Source organism: Mobula hypostoma, chromosome 16, assembly GCF_963921235.1.
Source record: "Mobula hypostoma chromosome 16, sMobHyp1.1, whole genome shotgun sequence".
In the NCBI taxonomy this organism is placed as follows: domain Eukaryota; kingdom Metazoa; phylum Chordata; class Chondrichthyes; order Myliobatiformes; family Myliobatidae; genus Mobula; species Mobula hypostoma.
Window position 1 is genome coordinate 28,463,742 of NC_086112.1, and position 15,840 is coordinate 28,479,581.

General features: G+C 39.9%; 1 protein-coding gene across 6 annotated transcripts in view; it reads left to right on the forward strand.

Annotated features, from left to right (window-relative positions):
• Positions 1-15,840, forward strand: part of dmxl1 (Dmx-like 1) — a 201,695-nt gene that overhangs the window by 170,648 nt on the left and 15,207 nt on the right. For all 6 annotated transcript variants that reach the window (XM_063068695.1, XM_063068698.1, XM_063068696.1 and 3 more), the window contains 4 exons: positions 877-937; positions 2,320-2,447; positions 15,362-15,445; positions 15,533-15,624. In XM_063068695.1, the coding sequence (XP_062924765.1) occupies positions 877-937; positions 2,320-2,447; positions 15,362-15,445; positions 15,533-15,624 (365 nt within the window). The remainder of the gene's footprint in view (positions 1-876; positions 938-2,319; positions 2,448-15,361; positions 15,446-15,532; positions 15,625-15,840) is intronic.

Sequence of the window (15,840 nt, forward strand, 5' to 3'; positions counted from 1 at the left end):
TTTTGTATCCTGGCAGCCTTCTTTCATGTTTGAACCATTTTGAAGTAGTGAGCAACAGAATATTATTGTGCATAAACTGTCAGGATGCATAATGTTTGTTTGCATAGTTCAGTGGAAACTATAACTCTTATACTATGTACCAATGGTTGCAACCCTAGAAAATGCACTTCTTCTTAAAGGGAATAAATTATATGGTTAGCTGCAATTGGGCAAGTAATTGTCACAGAGGGAATTTTCCATAAAAGTTGAACACCAAAGCAAATAGTACATAAACAGATTATAGTAAGTGGCAGTAAGTGTTACTGCATGTTGAAGAAAAAATATAAAATCTTATATTTCACATAGCGTTTGGTTTTCCAATAGGACACTTCACTCAACTTCACTTGCCCTATCACTGAAATGTTCCTACTATCTATGGATTCAAGGATTCTTCATCTCATGTTCTCAATATTTATTGCTTATTTATTATTATTATTTCTTCCTTTTTGTATTTGCACAGTTTGTTGTCTTTTGCTCCCTGGTTGAACACCCAAGGTGTTGTGATCTTTCATTGATTATGGTTATTATTTTATTATGGATTTATTGAGTATACCCACAAGAAAATGAATCTGAGGGTTGTTTATGATGACGTATATGTACTTTGATAATCAATGTACTTTGAACTTTGAAAATATGCTCAGTTTGAAATTCATCCCTGTTTATGGGCTATATGCACAAAATAGCAATATATGCTCATTGTACTAAATTAAAGAAAATCAAGAGCAAAGTACAAAAAGTCACTGCATTGAAGTTGAATTTCTGGCCTGTTGTTTCTGATTTCCTTGAATTATACACTGTAAATGTTCCTAGTATAACATGTAGTATTAACTTTGACAGATGATTAAGAGGAATATGAATAACGCCAGGAGAATGGCTTCCCATCCAACACTACCTTACTGTGAGTTTGCTGTGAGCATAACCCTGTATGTATGTGATAGTCAAGACTGTATATCTTGAGTTTATTGTCATTTTAGAATTACTAAACTGTCTTTAACATTATTTTTTGCAATAAATTGCAATTGAGTAAAATATTTTGGTGGGAGTCTTTGTCTAAGAAATAGGTTTTATGTCAGTGAGATGACAGTTTTGAATAAAATATTGATTCTGATGGTATAAGAATATTGTATTAATGTACATCTTTTGTCAGTCGGGAATCTGGGTGACTGGTGATATAAGGCTCAAAAACATTAATTAAAATTGTTCTATTAAATTATGAACTGGTTTCTTTCCCTGATTGACCCAATTTTGGGTCTGTTTTCTTTCAGCATCAAACTGATAGGGAGAAATTGCTATATTCTTGTTTCTCCTTTCTGTTCGTGCGTTTGTATCATTATATTTGACTGCAGTATTTTCCTGCTAAGGCTTCTTATGTAGCAGGGTTTCCAATCTTTTTTTGTTATGCCATAGACCAATACCATTAAGCAAGTGGTCTGTAGACCCCAAGTTGAGAACCCCTAATACAAAGGATTCAGCCAAAAGATTGTGTTTAATTCTAGGAAGGATATAAAGGGTCTTGGGAAAAAGTTTGTTAGGAGGGTTCCAAGGATGTTTGTTTTCTCTCTAAGGTGGAGAGACTGGAGAAAGTATAGTTCTCATTTGTACTGAGAAAGGGAGATTTAATAAAGATGTTCAAAATCCTAGATAAATAAGGGGGAATAAAGCAATCAGATAAACCAAATGTAAAAATAATTGTCAAAAGAGCAAAAGGAGATGTGAGAAATCTTCCAATCTAAGCTGTTCTCTTGCAGTGTGTATTTCCATAATGCACTGGTGAGTGTTGATCTTGGGGAGAAAGTTCTCTCATAAATATAACTTGTGCTTGCATTGTTTCAACCAACATGCTTATGTTGTTGAACCATAAGGCAACTGAGAAGAAGATATTGAGTTAGAAGACTAATTCCTCTGATAGTTGAGTTTATTGTTGACATTGAGGGAAATAAAGTTCTGGTTGCCCATCAAATTTTAAATTTATAGGGAGAAGGTTATGCATCAACAATGGCAAAAAGCAGATGTAATGAGGAATGTCCTCAGAACAGGCAGGTTTAATTTATTACCCACATCTTAACTACATTTCTCACTGACATTATGGAATATATAAGATACATCTGGTATACAGTTAACATCTGGTTTCTTCAAAACTATTGCTTTCCCACCACTTGTATTGTTATATTAATGAAGTGCATCCATTTCAATCAAAATTTTGAAGTTGTTATTGAAATAGTATAAGGCAATAGATCAGAAGAAAATCATTAAATTGTACCAACTTATCAAATTATCTAGATCTGACTGGTGCTCAAGATGGTAGTGTTCGGATATTTGAATGGGGCCACTCACATCAACTAGCATGCTTTCGACCTTCTGGCAATTCAAGGATAACAAGAATCCGATTCAATCATCAGGGTAATAAGGTATGGTATCTAGGAAAGGAATTTTTTAAATATATTTACTTATTTAGAGGATCAGCACAGAGTAGGCCCTTCAGACCCTTTAAGCCACACTGCCCCAGCAACCCCAGTAAACCCCGATTTAACTCTAACCTAATCATGACCAATTAATCTACCCAGTTTGTATTTGGACTGTGGGAGGAAATGGGAGCAGCCAGGTAAAATCCACGCATTCCACGGGGAGGATGTACAAACACCCCTTACAGAAGACGCCAGAATTGAACACTAAACTCTGATGCCCCGACCTATAGTAGCGTTGCGCTAACAGCTATGCTACCATGGCGCCTACAAAGGAAGGCGCCAGTTTTACTGTTTTAGTTTTACTGTTTTTCGACACTATGTCATCACCTCAATGAGAGATGACTATAATAGGCAGTTTATATACACATTTGGCAATGAGGATCATTCTTGTGGTTGCAAGAAAAGTAATTATGAATGTCATCAGATTCTCTCAAACCTGTTTTTGGTTTGCTGTTGTATTAAATTGAATCTCCTCTACATTCTTCCATCCGCTACCTTTGCAATCCCATTCCAACCCTGCTTTTAACCTCAAATGTAACAATTTGCAAGGAGATTTTCATTGCATTGCCAAGATAGAAAGATCATCCATTTAGTTGTCTCTACCACTCTACCACTTCTTGCCAACAAAGATTTTTTTTTAATTTCCTTAGGCACTCCCTTTCTGATTTGACCATAGCAAGAGCATCCTAGCAGTATGTTATCTTGTGGCAATTTAAGAGCCTTCTCTTTGGTTTTGTCCTATCTGCATGCTGCCCTTGATAACAATAAATTTCAAGTTAATTTTCATTCATGTGCCTGATGCTTCCATCTTCTACCATTCTCTGTCTCTGACCATTTGCAGTTCATATTACACTAAAATTGGGCACCATGGCAGTTTAGCAGTTGACATGTTGCTATTACCTCCTGGGGTGTTCTGGAGTTCAGAGTTCAATTTCAGCACTATTCTGCAAGGTGTCTCTATTTTCCTCCGTGGAATGTGTGGGTTTTCACCGGGTCCCCTGGTTTCCTTACACAATCCAAAGATGTACCGACTAGGTTAATTGTCCCATGATTAGGTTAGGGTTAATCGGGTTTGTCGGGGGTTGATGGGGTGACGTGGCTCATAAGGCTGGATGGGCCTACTCTGCTCTGTATTGCTAAAAAAAAAAAAAAAATCCTAACACATAATTGCACCATTATAAGATAATTATTCTGGTGCATCCAGCCTCTTACTCTTGATATTCTGCAAACTTTTGCTTGTTGTAAACTCTGCTGTTGATTAATAGCATAAAGAGGACTAATAGCATGAAATATTTTCTTTTGTTTCCAATCCTCTTCAGTGGCCTGTTTTAGTTCTTGTAATGCTTTCACAAGACTATACTTATGTCTTTCAAAATCCTCATTCCATTGTAACCTTCTCTATCTCTACTTGCCATTGTCAAAAACACAAAAATAAAAATTGGGCTGTGACAAGAGAAACAGTTAAATGATTCAGATCAATTATCCTTTATTCCTTTTCACTTGCCTTGAGACCTTATGTAGCTTCCTACCTATCTATGCATATTTAATAGTAGTCATCAAAAATAGTTTTTTGCCCTTTTATCTTGAACTGTTAATGAATCTCTAATTTCTAGTGTTGAATATTATGTGTTTGTTTATAGCAAGTTTATTAAAGTTCATTAAATATAATCTAAAGCCAATTTCCATGTGAAGAAAGTGGACCTAAACGCAGGTAAATTGGAACCAGAAGTGGACAGAACAGTGTGCTATCTTTAAGGAAGCAGTGGTTCTAATAAAGTGGAAGCACATGAAAAGCAAAGAAAGAAAAACAATTCAGAACTCCCCAGATGGCAAAAGAGATGCAGCAGAAAAGCAAAAAAAAAAGGCTGCTTATGAAAATGTAGGGATTTAAATTTCATCATGACCCAGGCTGATAACAATAAAATCAAAGCAGAATTAAAACCTGAAAAGTAAGAAAAGAGCATGTAAGGTAAAGAATACTTGCAACATGAATGGAAATACAAATGTTATTTCAATGTAGGAAAACTAAAATGGTAGTACATGGAGAATGGAACATTATAAAAACAAAAATAGGAACTAAAATGGATGCTGAAGGCAATGTTAAGCCATGAGGTGAATTATTTGCAACAGTCTTCAGCAAAGAAGGTGTTTCCAAATAATATAGGTGGAGGAGATTGTGAGATGCAAGATGCAGTTGCAAGAAATGTTTGTGATCCTTTCACAGTTACCTGGTTTCCTGCATTAATAACTCATAAAATGTGGTCTGATCTTCATCTGAGTCACAATAATAGACAAACACATCTGCCTAAACTAATAGCACACAAGCAATTGAGCTACTTCTCGTCAATCCTGAGTACACCATTTAAACAATCACTGTCTAGGTTCAACAAAGTATGTGAAACTTTGGGGTAATGCCTTCTACAAAAGCTATTCGGAGTCAGGTGTTCCAATCAGTGAGATGAGATTGGAGGTGTGGGTTGTAGAGGTGTACTGCCCTATTAAAAAAAAGACACGAGGTCAGGTTACTGATACAGCCTGCTCTTAAGAAAGAGCTGTTTAAGTGTACCATGCCTCTAGCAAAACAACTTTCAGAGGACCTTAGAATAAGAGTTGTAGAGATGCATGAAGATGGATTGTAATGGGGAACTTCAGTATGCAAGTGAATCAGGTTGGTGTCTGATCACAAGAGAGGGACTTTGTTGAATGCCGAAGAAATAGCTTTTTAGAGCAGCTTGTGCTTGAGCCTACTCGGAGAAAGGCTATCTTAGATTGGGTGTTGTGTAATAGCCCAGATCTTATAAGGAGCTTAATGTAAAAGAACCTTTAGGAGGCAGTGATCATATGATTCAATTCTTACTACAATTTGAGGGGCAGATGTATCAGTATTGCAGTGGAATAAAGGGAATTACAGAGGCATGAGAGAGGAGCTTGCCCAGGTAGATTGAAGGAGGATACTGGCAGGGATGGCGGCAGAACAGAGATGCTGAAGTTTCTGAGAATAGTTCACAAGGCGCGGGATAGATATGTCCCACAGAGGAAGGAGTTCTCAAATGGCAGAGGCAGGCAACCATGGGTGATATAGAAAGTTAGGGACTGCATAAAAGCCAAGGAAAGGGCATATAAGTTAGCAAAAGTGAGTGGGAAGTTGGGTGATTGGGATGCTTTTAAAATCCAACAAAAGGCAACTAAAAAAAGTTATAAGAAGGGAAAAGATGAAATATGAAGGGAGAATTGCCAATAATATAAAGCAGGATACCACCAAGAGTTTTTTCAGTCATATAAAGAGTAAAAGTTGGGTGAGAGTTGATATTGGACCACTGGAAAATGACATTGGTGAGGTAGTAATGGGGCGCAAAGAAATGGCATATGAACTGAATAGCTACTTTGCATCTGTCTTTACTGTGGAAGACACTAGCAGTGTGCCAGAGGTCCATGAGTGTCAGGGAGCAGGAGTGAGTGTCATTGCTATTACATAGGAAAAAGTGCTAGGTAAACTCAAAGGTCTTAAGGTGGATAAGTCACCTAGACCAAATGGACTACATCCCAGAGCTCTGAAAGATCTGGCTGAAGAGATACCGGATGCATTGGTCATGATCTTTCAAGAATCACTTGATTCTGGCATGGTCCCGGAGGACTAGAAAATTGCAAATGTCACTCCACTCTTTAAGAAGGGAAAATGGCAAAAGAAAGGAAATCATAGGCCAGTTAGCCTAACCTCAGTGGTTGGGAAAGTATTGGAGTCTATTATTAAGGATGAGGTTTCGGGTACTTGGGTTCTAGAAAGTATCAAGCAACATGGACAAAGGAGAGGCAGTGGATGTCATTTACTTGCATTTTAAGAAGATGCTTGATAAGATGCCACACATGAAGCTGCTTAACAAAATAAAATCCTATGGTGTTACAGGAAAGATATGGCAGGGATAGTGGAATGGCTGGCAGTCAGGAGGCAGCGAGTGGGAATAAAAGGGGGCCTTTTCTGGTTGGCTGCCAGTGACTAGTAGTGTTCTTCAGGGGGTCAGTATTGGGACCACTACTTTTCACATAGTTTGTCAATGATTTAGATAATGGAATTGATGGCTTTGTGGCAAAGTTTGTGAATGATACAAAGATAGATGGAGGGATAGGTAGTGCTGAGGAAGCAAAGCAATTGCAGTAGAACAGACAAATTGGAAGAATGGGCAAAAAAGGGGCAGATGGAATACAGTGTTGGGAAATGTATGATAATGCATTTTGGTAAAAGGAACAAAAGTGAGGACTGTTATCTAAAAGGGGAAAAGGTTCAAACATCAGCGGTGCAAAAGAACTTGGAAGTCCTCGTGCAAGACTCCCAGAAGGTTAATTTATAGTTGGAGTTTGTGGTAAAAAAGGCAAATGCAATGTTGACATTTATTTGAAAGGGAATAGAATATAAAAGCAAGGTGATAATGCTGAGCCTTTATACGACACCAGTCAGGCTGCACTGTCAACTTTTTTGGGCCCCATATTTCAGAAAGGATGTATTGTCATTGGAGAGATTTCAGAAGAGGTTCACTAGGATGATTCCGAGAATGAAGGGGTTAACATATGGCAGCTTTGGGCCTGTACTCATTGGAATTTAGAAGAAGTGGGGGGATCTCATTGAAACCTATGGAATGTGAAGAGATTGGATAGGGTTGATGGATAGAGGATGTTTCCTATGGTGAGAGTATACAGAACTAGAGGACACAGCCTCAAAATTGAGGGGTGACCTTTCAGAACAGAGGTAAGGAAGATTTTTTTTAGCCAGAGAGTAGTGAATCTGTGGAATGCTCTGCCGTAGACTGCAGTGGAGGCTGCAGTCTGTGGGTATATTTAAGGTGGAAGTTGATCGTTTCTTGATGGTCAGGGCATTGAAGGATATGGTGAGAAGGCAGATGTATGGGGTTGAATGGTATTTTGGATAAGCCATGATGGAATGGTGGAGCAGACTCGATGGGCTGAATGGCCTAATTCTGCTCCCATGTATTCTGGTTTTATGGAAAAGGCTACAAAAACATTTCTAAAAACCTGAGTGTTCATCGGTACACAGTAAGAGAAACTGTCTACAAATGGAAGAAATTGAGTTCTGTTGCTACTCTTCTTAGAAGTGGGCATCCTGCAAAGGTCACACAAGAGAAACAACGTGAGGTACTGAAGGTTAAAAAGAACCGAAGGGTAACAGCAAAAGACCTGCAGAAATCTCTAGAACTTGCTAAAGTTTCTGTTCATGTGTCCACTACAAGAAAAACACTGAACAAAAATGGTATTCATGAAAGGACACCATGGAGGAAACCACTGCTCTCCAAAAAAACATTGCTACACATTTCAAGTTTGCAAAGATATGTTCCTAAATGTTCCACAATGTTTCTGCGACAGTGTCCTGTGGACAAATAAGCAAAAGTTGAGCTTTTTAGCAGAAATGCACACTACTATATTTGGAGTGAAAGGGCATTACACACCAACAGCAAAGCCTCATCCCAACTGTGAAGCAGCATATAGGTTTGGGAATGCTTTGCTGCTTCAAGGTGTGGACAGCTTGCAATCATTGAGGGAACAATAAATTCAACACTGTATCAAGACCTTTTACAGGAGAATGTCAGGGTAGCAGTCCGTCAGCCGAATCTTAATAGAACTTGTATGATGCAACAAGACGGTGATCTGAAACACAAGAGTAAATCAACAACAGAATGGTATAAAAAGAGGAAAATTCATGTTTTGGAATAGCCAAGTCAGAGTCCAGACCTTAACCCAATTGAGATGCTGTGGCACGACCTGCAGAAGGCTGTTCTTGCAAGGTATCCCAGAAATATTGATGAACTGAACCAGTTTTGTATGGAGGAATGATATAAATTCCTCCTCACCGTAGTGCAAGTCTGATCAGCAGCTACCAGAAGCGTTAGGTGGAGGTTATTGCTGCTAAAGTAGGTTCTACCAGTTATTAAATATAAGGGTTCACATACTTTTTTTCTAGCCTAGACTGTGAATGATTGAAGTGTTCAGTAAACACATGAAAAGTACAATTGTTTGTGTGTTATTAGTTTAGGCAGATTGTATTTGTTTATTATTGTGCCTCATAAAGATCAGACCACATTGTCTGAGTTACTAATGCAGAAAACCACAGGAAGGATTCACAAATTTTTTTTTACAACTGTATTTTTAAAAATTAATAAGACTGTAAGACAAAGGAGCAGAACTAGGCCATTCAGTCCATCAAGTCTGCTCCGACATTCCATCATGGCTGATTTATTGTACCTATCAATCCCAGTCTCCATTTTAAATGTACCCAATGACTTGGTCCCCACAGCCATCTGTGGTAATGAATTCGACAGATTCACTCTCTCTGGCTAAAGAAATTACTCCTCGTCTCTGTTCTCTCTCCTTACTTGGATAAGGGCCACAAAGGTGCTCACAATGCTCACTCTGATCAATGACTTGTAAAGCCTCACAGTTACATCCTTGCTGTTAATATTTTAGTCCTCTTGAAATTAATACTAACATTGCATTTGCCTTCCTTAATATCAGCTCAACCTGCAAGTTAACCTTCCAGTCCATGTGACTTACCTACCCTCAGATCTTTCAGCTTCCCAAGCACCTTATCCTTAGTAATAGCAACCACACTCACTTCTGCCCCTGTGACACTCTCTAGAAGTTCTGGCATACTGTTAGTGTCTTTCACACTGAAGAATAATGCATAATATTGGTGGCCAGAATATAGCTTCCATTAGAGTCTTTTTACCCCACAGTTTCTTAACCTCTACCCACAGGAATTCTACATCTCTGCTCTTATGTCACCTCTTTCAAAGGATTTGATTTAATTTTTTTTTACCAACAGAGACAACCCACCTCCTCCACCTACCTGACTGTTATTTTCTTACAGTGTTGTATCCTTGGATGTTCAGCTCCCAACTATGATCTTTCATCCACAGTGTCTTTATATTAGGCAGGAAATGGTGTTGGATAGACTGTTGGGTTTGAAGGCTGATAAGTCCCCGGGACCTGATGGTCTGCATCCCAGGGTACTTAAGGAGGTGGCTTTAGAAATCGTGGATGCATTGGTAATCATTTTCCAATGTTCTATAGATTCAGGATCAGTTCCTGTGATTGGAGGGTGGCTAATGTTGTCTCTCTCTTCAAGAAGGGAGGAAGAAAGAAAACAGGGAATTATAGACCGGTTAGCCTGGTGGTGGGAAAGATGCTGGAGTCAATTATAAAAGATGAAATTGCGACACATCTGGATAGCAGTAACAGGATCGGACCGAGTCAGCTTGGATTTATGAAGGGGAAATCGTGCTTGACTAATCTTCTGGAATTTTTTGAGGATGTAACTATGAAAATGGACAAGGGAGAGCCAGTGGATGTAGTGTACCTGGACTTTCAGAAAGCCTTTGATAAAGTCCCACATAGGAGATTAGTGGGCAAAATTAGGGCACATGGTATTGGGGGCAGAGTACTGACATGGATTGAAAATTGGCTGGCTGACAGAAAACAAAGAGTAGAGATTAATGGGGCCCTTTTGGAATGGCAGGCGGTGAGCAGTGGGGTACCGCAGGGTTCATTGCTGGGACCGCAGCTGTTTACAATATATATTAATGATTTAGATGAGGGAATTAAAAGTAACATTAGCAAATTTGCCGATGACACAAAGCTGGGTGGCAGTGTGAAATGTGAGGAGGATGTTATGAGAATGCAGGGTGACTTGGACAGGCTGGGTGAGTGGGCAGATGCAGTTTAATGTGGATAAATGTGAGGTTATCCACTTTGGTGGTAAGAACGGGAAGACAGATTACTATCTAAATGGAGTCAAGTTAGGAAAAGGGGAAGCACAATGAGATCTAGGTGTTCTTGTACATCAGTCACTGAAAGCAAGCATGCAAGTACAGCAGGCTGTGAAGAAAGCTAATGGCATGCTGGCCTTCATAACATGGGGAGTTGAGTATAAGAGCAAAGAGGTCCTTCTGAAGCTGTACAGGGCCCTGGTGAGACCACATCTGGAGTACTGTGTGCATTTTTGGTCTCTAAATTTGAGGAAGGACATTCTTGCTATTGAGGGAGTGCAGCGTAGGTTCACAAGGTTAATTCCTGGGATGGCGGAACTGTCATATGTCGAAATATTGGAGCGACTGGGCTTGTATACTCTGGAATTTAGAAGGCTGAAAGGGGATCTTATTGAAACATATAAGATTATTAAGGGATTGGACACGCTGGAGGCAGGAAGCATGTTCCCGCTGATGGGTGAGTTCAGAACCATAGGCCACAGTTTAAGAATTAGGGGTAGGCCATTTAGAACGGAGTTGAGGAAAAACTTTTTCACCCGGAGAGTGGTGGATATATGGAATGCTCTGCCCCAGAAGGCTGTGGAGGCCAAGTCTCTGGATGCTTTCAAGAAAGAGATGGATAGAGCTCTTAAAGTTAGCGGAATCAAAGGTAATGGGGATAAGGCAAGAACTGGATACTGATTGTGGATGATCAGCCATGATCACAATGAATAGTGGTGCTGGCTCGAAGGGCCGAATGGCCTACTCCTGCACCTATTGTCAATTGTCTTACCTGCCGGTCTCTAATTGCACTTCAAGATCATCATTCTTTGAATTCTGCATGCATTCAAATATATACACTTGCAGTCCTACATCCATCCTGCTTTGATTTTGCCCTCATGTAACATTTCAACTCATCCACTGTCATTTTGCCCTATTATCTGCCTGTCCTTCATCACAGACTCGTTACATACTGTATCTATTTGTATACCAACTCCTCCATCCTCAGCCCTATCATTCTGGTTCCCATCCCCCTGCCAAATTAGCTTAATCCCTCCCAGACAGTTCCAGCAAACCTGCCCACAACGATATTGGTCCTCCTTGGGTTCACGTGTAACCCGTCTTCTTTTTGTACAGGTCATACCTTCCGCAGAAGAGATCCTAATGATCCAGAAGTCTGAAACTTTCCCTGCCCCCTGCACCAGTTCCTCAGTCATACATTCATCTGCCAAATCATCCTACTCTTGCCCTCACTGGCGTGTGGCACAGTGAGCAATCCACAGATTACTGCATTGGAGGTCCTGCATTTCAGCTTTCTACCTAACTCCCCAAATTCTCTCTTCAGGACCTCCTTTTCCTACTTACAATATGTCACTGCTACCAATATGTTCACAACTTCTGACGGCTTGCTCTTTCCCCTTTAGAAAATTGTGGACCCGCACCGAGACACCTGTAAAACAAAATACCAACAGGTTTCTTTTTCACATCCAAAGAATTAGATTATTATATTATGAGGACACTCAGTCCTCGTTTATTGTCATTTAGAAATGCATGCATGCATTAAGAAATTATACAATGTTCCTCCAGAGTGATATCCCAAAAAAAACAGGACAAACCCAAGACTAACACTGACAAGACCACATAATCATAATATATAGTTACAGCAGTGCAAAGCAATACCATAATTTGATAAAGAGCAGACCATGGGAACGGTTTTAAAAAAAGTCTCAAAGTTCCAATCGACTCCTGATAGTTCCCGATAGCAGGCGGCAGAAGAGAGAATCTCTCTCTGCCATAAACCTCCAGGCACCGACAACTGTCGATGCATTGGAAGCACCCGACCACAGCCGACTCTGAGTCCGTCCGAAAACTTCAAGCCTCCGACCAGCCCTTCGACCCCAAGCACCATCTCTGCCAAGCGCTTCGACCCTGTCCCAACTGCCGAGCAACAAGCAAAGCCGAGGATTCGGGGCCTTCCCCTCCAGAGATTCCCGATCACACAGTAACAGTGGCAGCAAAAAAGGCATTTCAGAAGTTTCTCCAGATGTTCCTCCGTGCTCTCACGTCTGTCTCCATCAAATCAGGATTGTGCACAGCACCCTACTTGACAGATCACAGATATCATTCACTGGAGTGGCTGCACAAGCTGCATCGTGCTGCCATCTTCTCCTCCTCTTGTCTGCTCCTCTAACTGTGGAATCTCCTATCACTTGTGTACTTCTCACCCCTCTCCCTTCTGAACCACAGAGGCATCCTCAGTGCCAGAGACCTGCTTGCTGTATTTTCTCCCTGTTGGGTTGTTTCCCCCCCCCAAACAGTATCTAAAGCAGTATATTTATTGAGGGGAATGCTCACATGGGTATTCTGCACTACCTGCTTGTTCCCTTTCCCTCTCCTAACATTCACCCAGGTACCTGCTTCCTGAAACTTAAGGGTGACTAGTAGCTTCTACCTATCACCTCCTCCTACTCCCTTTTAACCTGAAGGTCAATGAGCTGCATCTGCAGTTCCTTAATGTAGTCTATAGGAAGCTGCAGCTCAATGCACTTTGTACAGATATAATTATCAGAGAGTGTGGAGGTCTCCTAAAGTTCCCATATTTCACACAAAGTACATACTATTTACTCTGGACCCATTTTCAGTGCACTACCTTTGTACTAATAGACAAGAAAGAGAATAAAAACTTTCTATAAACTTACTTAGAACCTCTGCCTATGCTTGTTCAAACCTGTTCTCGCCCAAGCCTGTTGAGCCAAAGCCTGGCCACTCTAACATTGGCCCATTTCAACAATGACCACTCCACTTTCACCTCCTTTCTTTTTATTGGCTCAGATAAAGCTCACTCCTGACAGGGCTTGCAGTTTTCAAATGGCTCCCACCCAGCAAGATGCTGATCTCTCACTTGCTGCTTCAAACAGGGAAATATTAGAAAAGTTGGCTGAACATAAAAAGTAGATATACTATTAGGGCCAGATGTGATGCATCTTACAATTTTGAGTGAAGCACTTGAAAGGTAGAGATGCAGACCATAAAATTTTGATGCCATTTGAAATCAGGAATGCTTGTGGGGACCTGGAGAGTGATAAATCTTACTCCCTTTTTCAAAGAGTGGATTAAGGATAAGCTACAGATTGGTGATTTTAAAGATCATGGTGGGAAAGCTTTTAGAAACTTTGAATTGGGACAAGTTACATGGATGAAAATGGAATTGCTAATGGCATGTATTGTCTAAGCAATCTGATAGAATGTATTTGGATTAAAGTTCATACTTAAAAGTAAATTTATTATCAAATTCTGTGTATGTCACCAAATACTACCCTGATGATATTCAGTTTAGAAACGTAGAAACCTTACAGCACAATTGAGGCCATTCGGCCCACAAAGCTGTGCCGAACATGTCCTTACCTTAGAAATTATCTAGGGTTACCCATAGCCCTCTATTTTTCTAAGGTCTATGTACCTATCCAGGAGTTTCTTAAAGGACCCTGTTGTATCGGCCTCCACCCCCGTCACCGGCAGCCCATTCCATGCACTCACCACTCTCTGCATTTTAAAAAAAAACAACAACAACTTACCCCTGACGTCTCCCCTGTACCTACTTCCAAGCACCTTAAAACTGTGCCTTCTCATGCTAGCCATTTCAGCCCTGGGCAAAAAGCCTCTGACTGTCCACAGGATCAATGCCTCTCATCATCTTGTACACCTCTATCAGGTCACCTCTCATCCTCCAACACTTCAAGGAGAAAAGGCCAGGTTCACTCAACCCATTCTCATAAGGCATGCTCCCCAATCCAGGCACATCCTTGTAAATCTCCTCTGCACCCTTCCTATGATTTCCACATCCTTCCTGTAGTGAGAGACCAGAACTGAGCACCGTGCTCCAAGTGGGGTCTGACCAGGGTCCTATATAGCTGCAACACTACCTCTCGGCTCTTAAACTCAATCCCACGATTGATGAAGGCCAATGCACTGTATGCCTTCTTAACCACAGTGTCAACCTGCACAGCAGCTTTGAGTGTCCTGTGGAGTCGGACCCCAAGATCCCTCTGATCCTCCACACTGCCAAGAGTCTTACCATTAATACTATATTCTGCCAAAATACTTTTTTTTGGGGCGGGTGTGGTATTCACAGTAGATACAAAGAAACATAATATAATCATTAAAAAACTACACGCAAAGATGGAAAAATAACCAAAGTGCACAAGAAGACAAACTATGCAATTCTTAACAAGATACAAATAATAACATACATAATATTGAAAATATGAGTTGTAGAGTCCTTGAAAGTGTCCATAGGTTCTGAAATAGTTCAATTTTTGAGGTGAGTGAAGTTGTCCACACTGCTTCTAGAGCCTGATAGTTGAAGGGTAATCCTGAACCTGGTGGTATGGGACCTAAGCCTCCTGAATCTCCTTCCTGATGACAGCAGCGAGAAAAGAGCATGGCTTGGATGGTGTCTGATACTAATAAAACAAGCTGCTCAGAATCAGAATCAGGTTTATTATCACTGGCATGTGATGTGAAATTTGTTAACTTAGCAGCAGCAGTTCAATGCAATACATAACCTAGTAGAGGAAAAAATAATAATAAATAAAATAAAAAATAAGAATAATAGATAAATCAATTACGTATATCGAATAGATTTTTTTTAATGTGCAAAAACAGAAATACTGTATATTTTTTTAAAAAGTGAGGTAGTGTCCAAAGATTCAATGTCCATGTAGGAATCAGATGGCTGAGAGGAAGAAGCTGTTCCTGAATCGCTGAGTGTGTCCCTTCAGACTTCTGTATCTCCTACCTGGTGGTAACAGTGAGAAAAGGGCATGCCCTGGGTGCTGATGTCCTTAATAATGGATGCTGCCTTTCTGAGACACTGCTCCCTGAAGATGTCCTGGGTATTATATTTGAGTCTTTAGTCTATGATCTTTAGTTGTCTTGTTTGGTGTCTAAAAATGCTACTGACAAAGTAATAATTGAAATCTTTGTCTTCTTATTTCAATCAAGTAATAGAAATGTTAGAAAGCAAAGCTTATTTTGGTCCTATATTAGAAATGCGAAAAGATGCCATTCATTTATGAGGTATATAATAATCTATCTTTTGACCAGTTTGGCATTGTTGATGGAGATGGATTCTTGAGCTTCTGGCAAACAAGTCCAATTGCTTTTGGAGCCACACCAAAACCTTATTTGGTAAGCCAATAATTTGTTGTATTTGGTTATTTAAATTTCATATTTTAATAGAACAGCTTATAATATGAATTATGTTTTATTTTTCAGACTTGGCAGTGCCACAACAAAACTGCAAATGATTTTCTTTTCATTAGTTCCTCCACTTTAATTGCAACTGCAGGACAGTCTAGTGACAACAGGTAAGATTAAGAAGTGGATGTTTTGGATATATTAATCAATATATTCTTTAATTAATAGTATAAACAAATAGTGCCCATTTTGGAATATTTTAGAGAAAACTGGACAAATGTTATCATGGGAGCAACCATTGTTGGACATTCTCAGGATAAATGATATTTACTATTGCTCTGCCAGGCTAGTGTATGTACTGGTTAAATTAAGTGATCGATACAGTT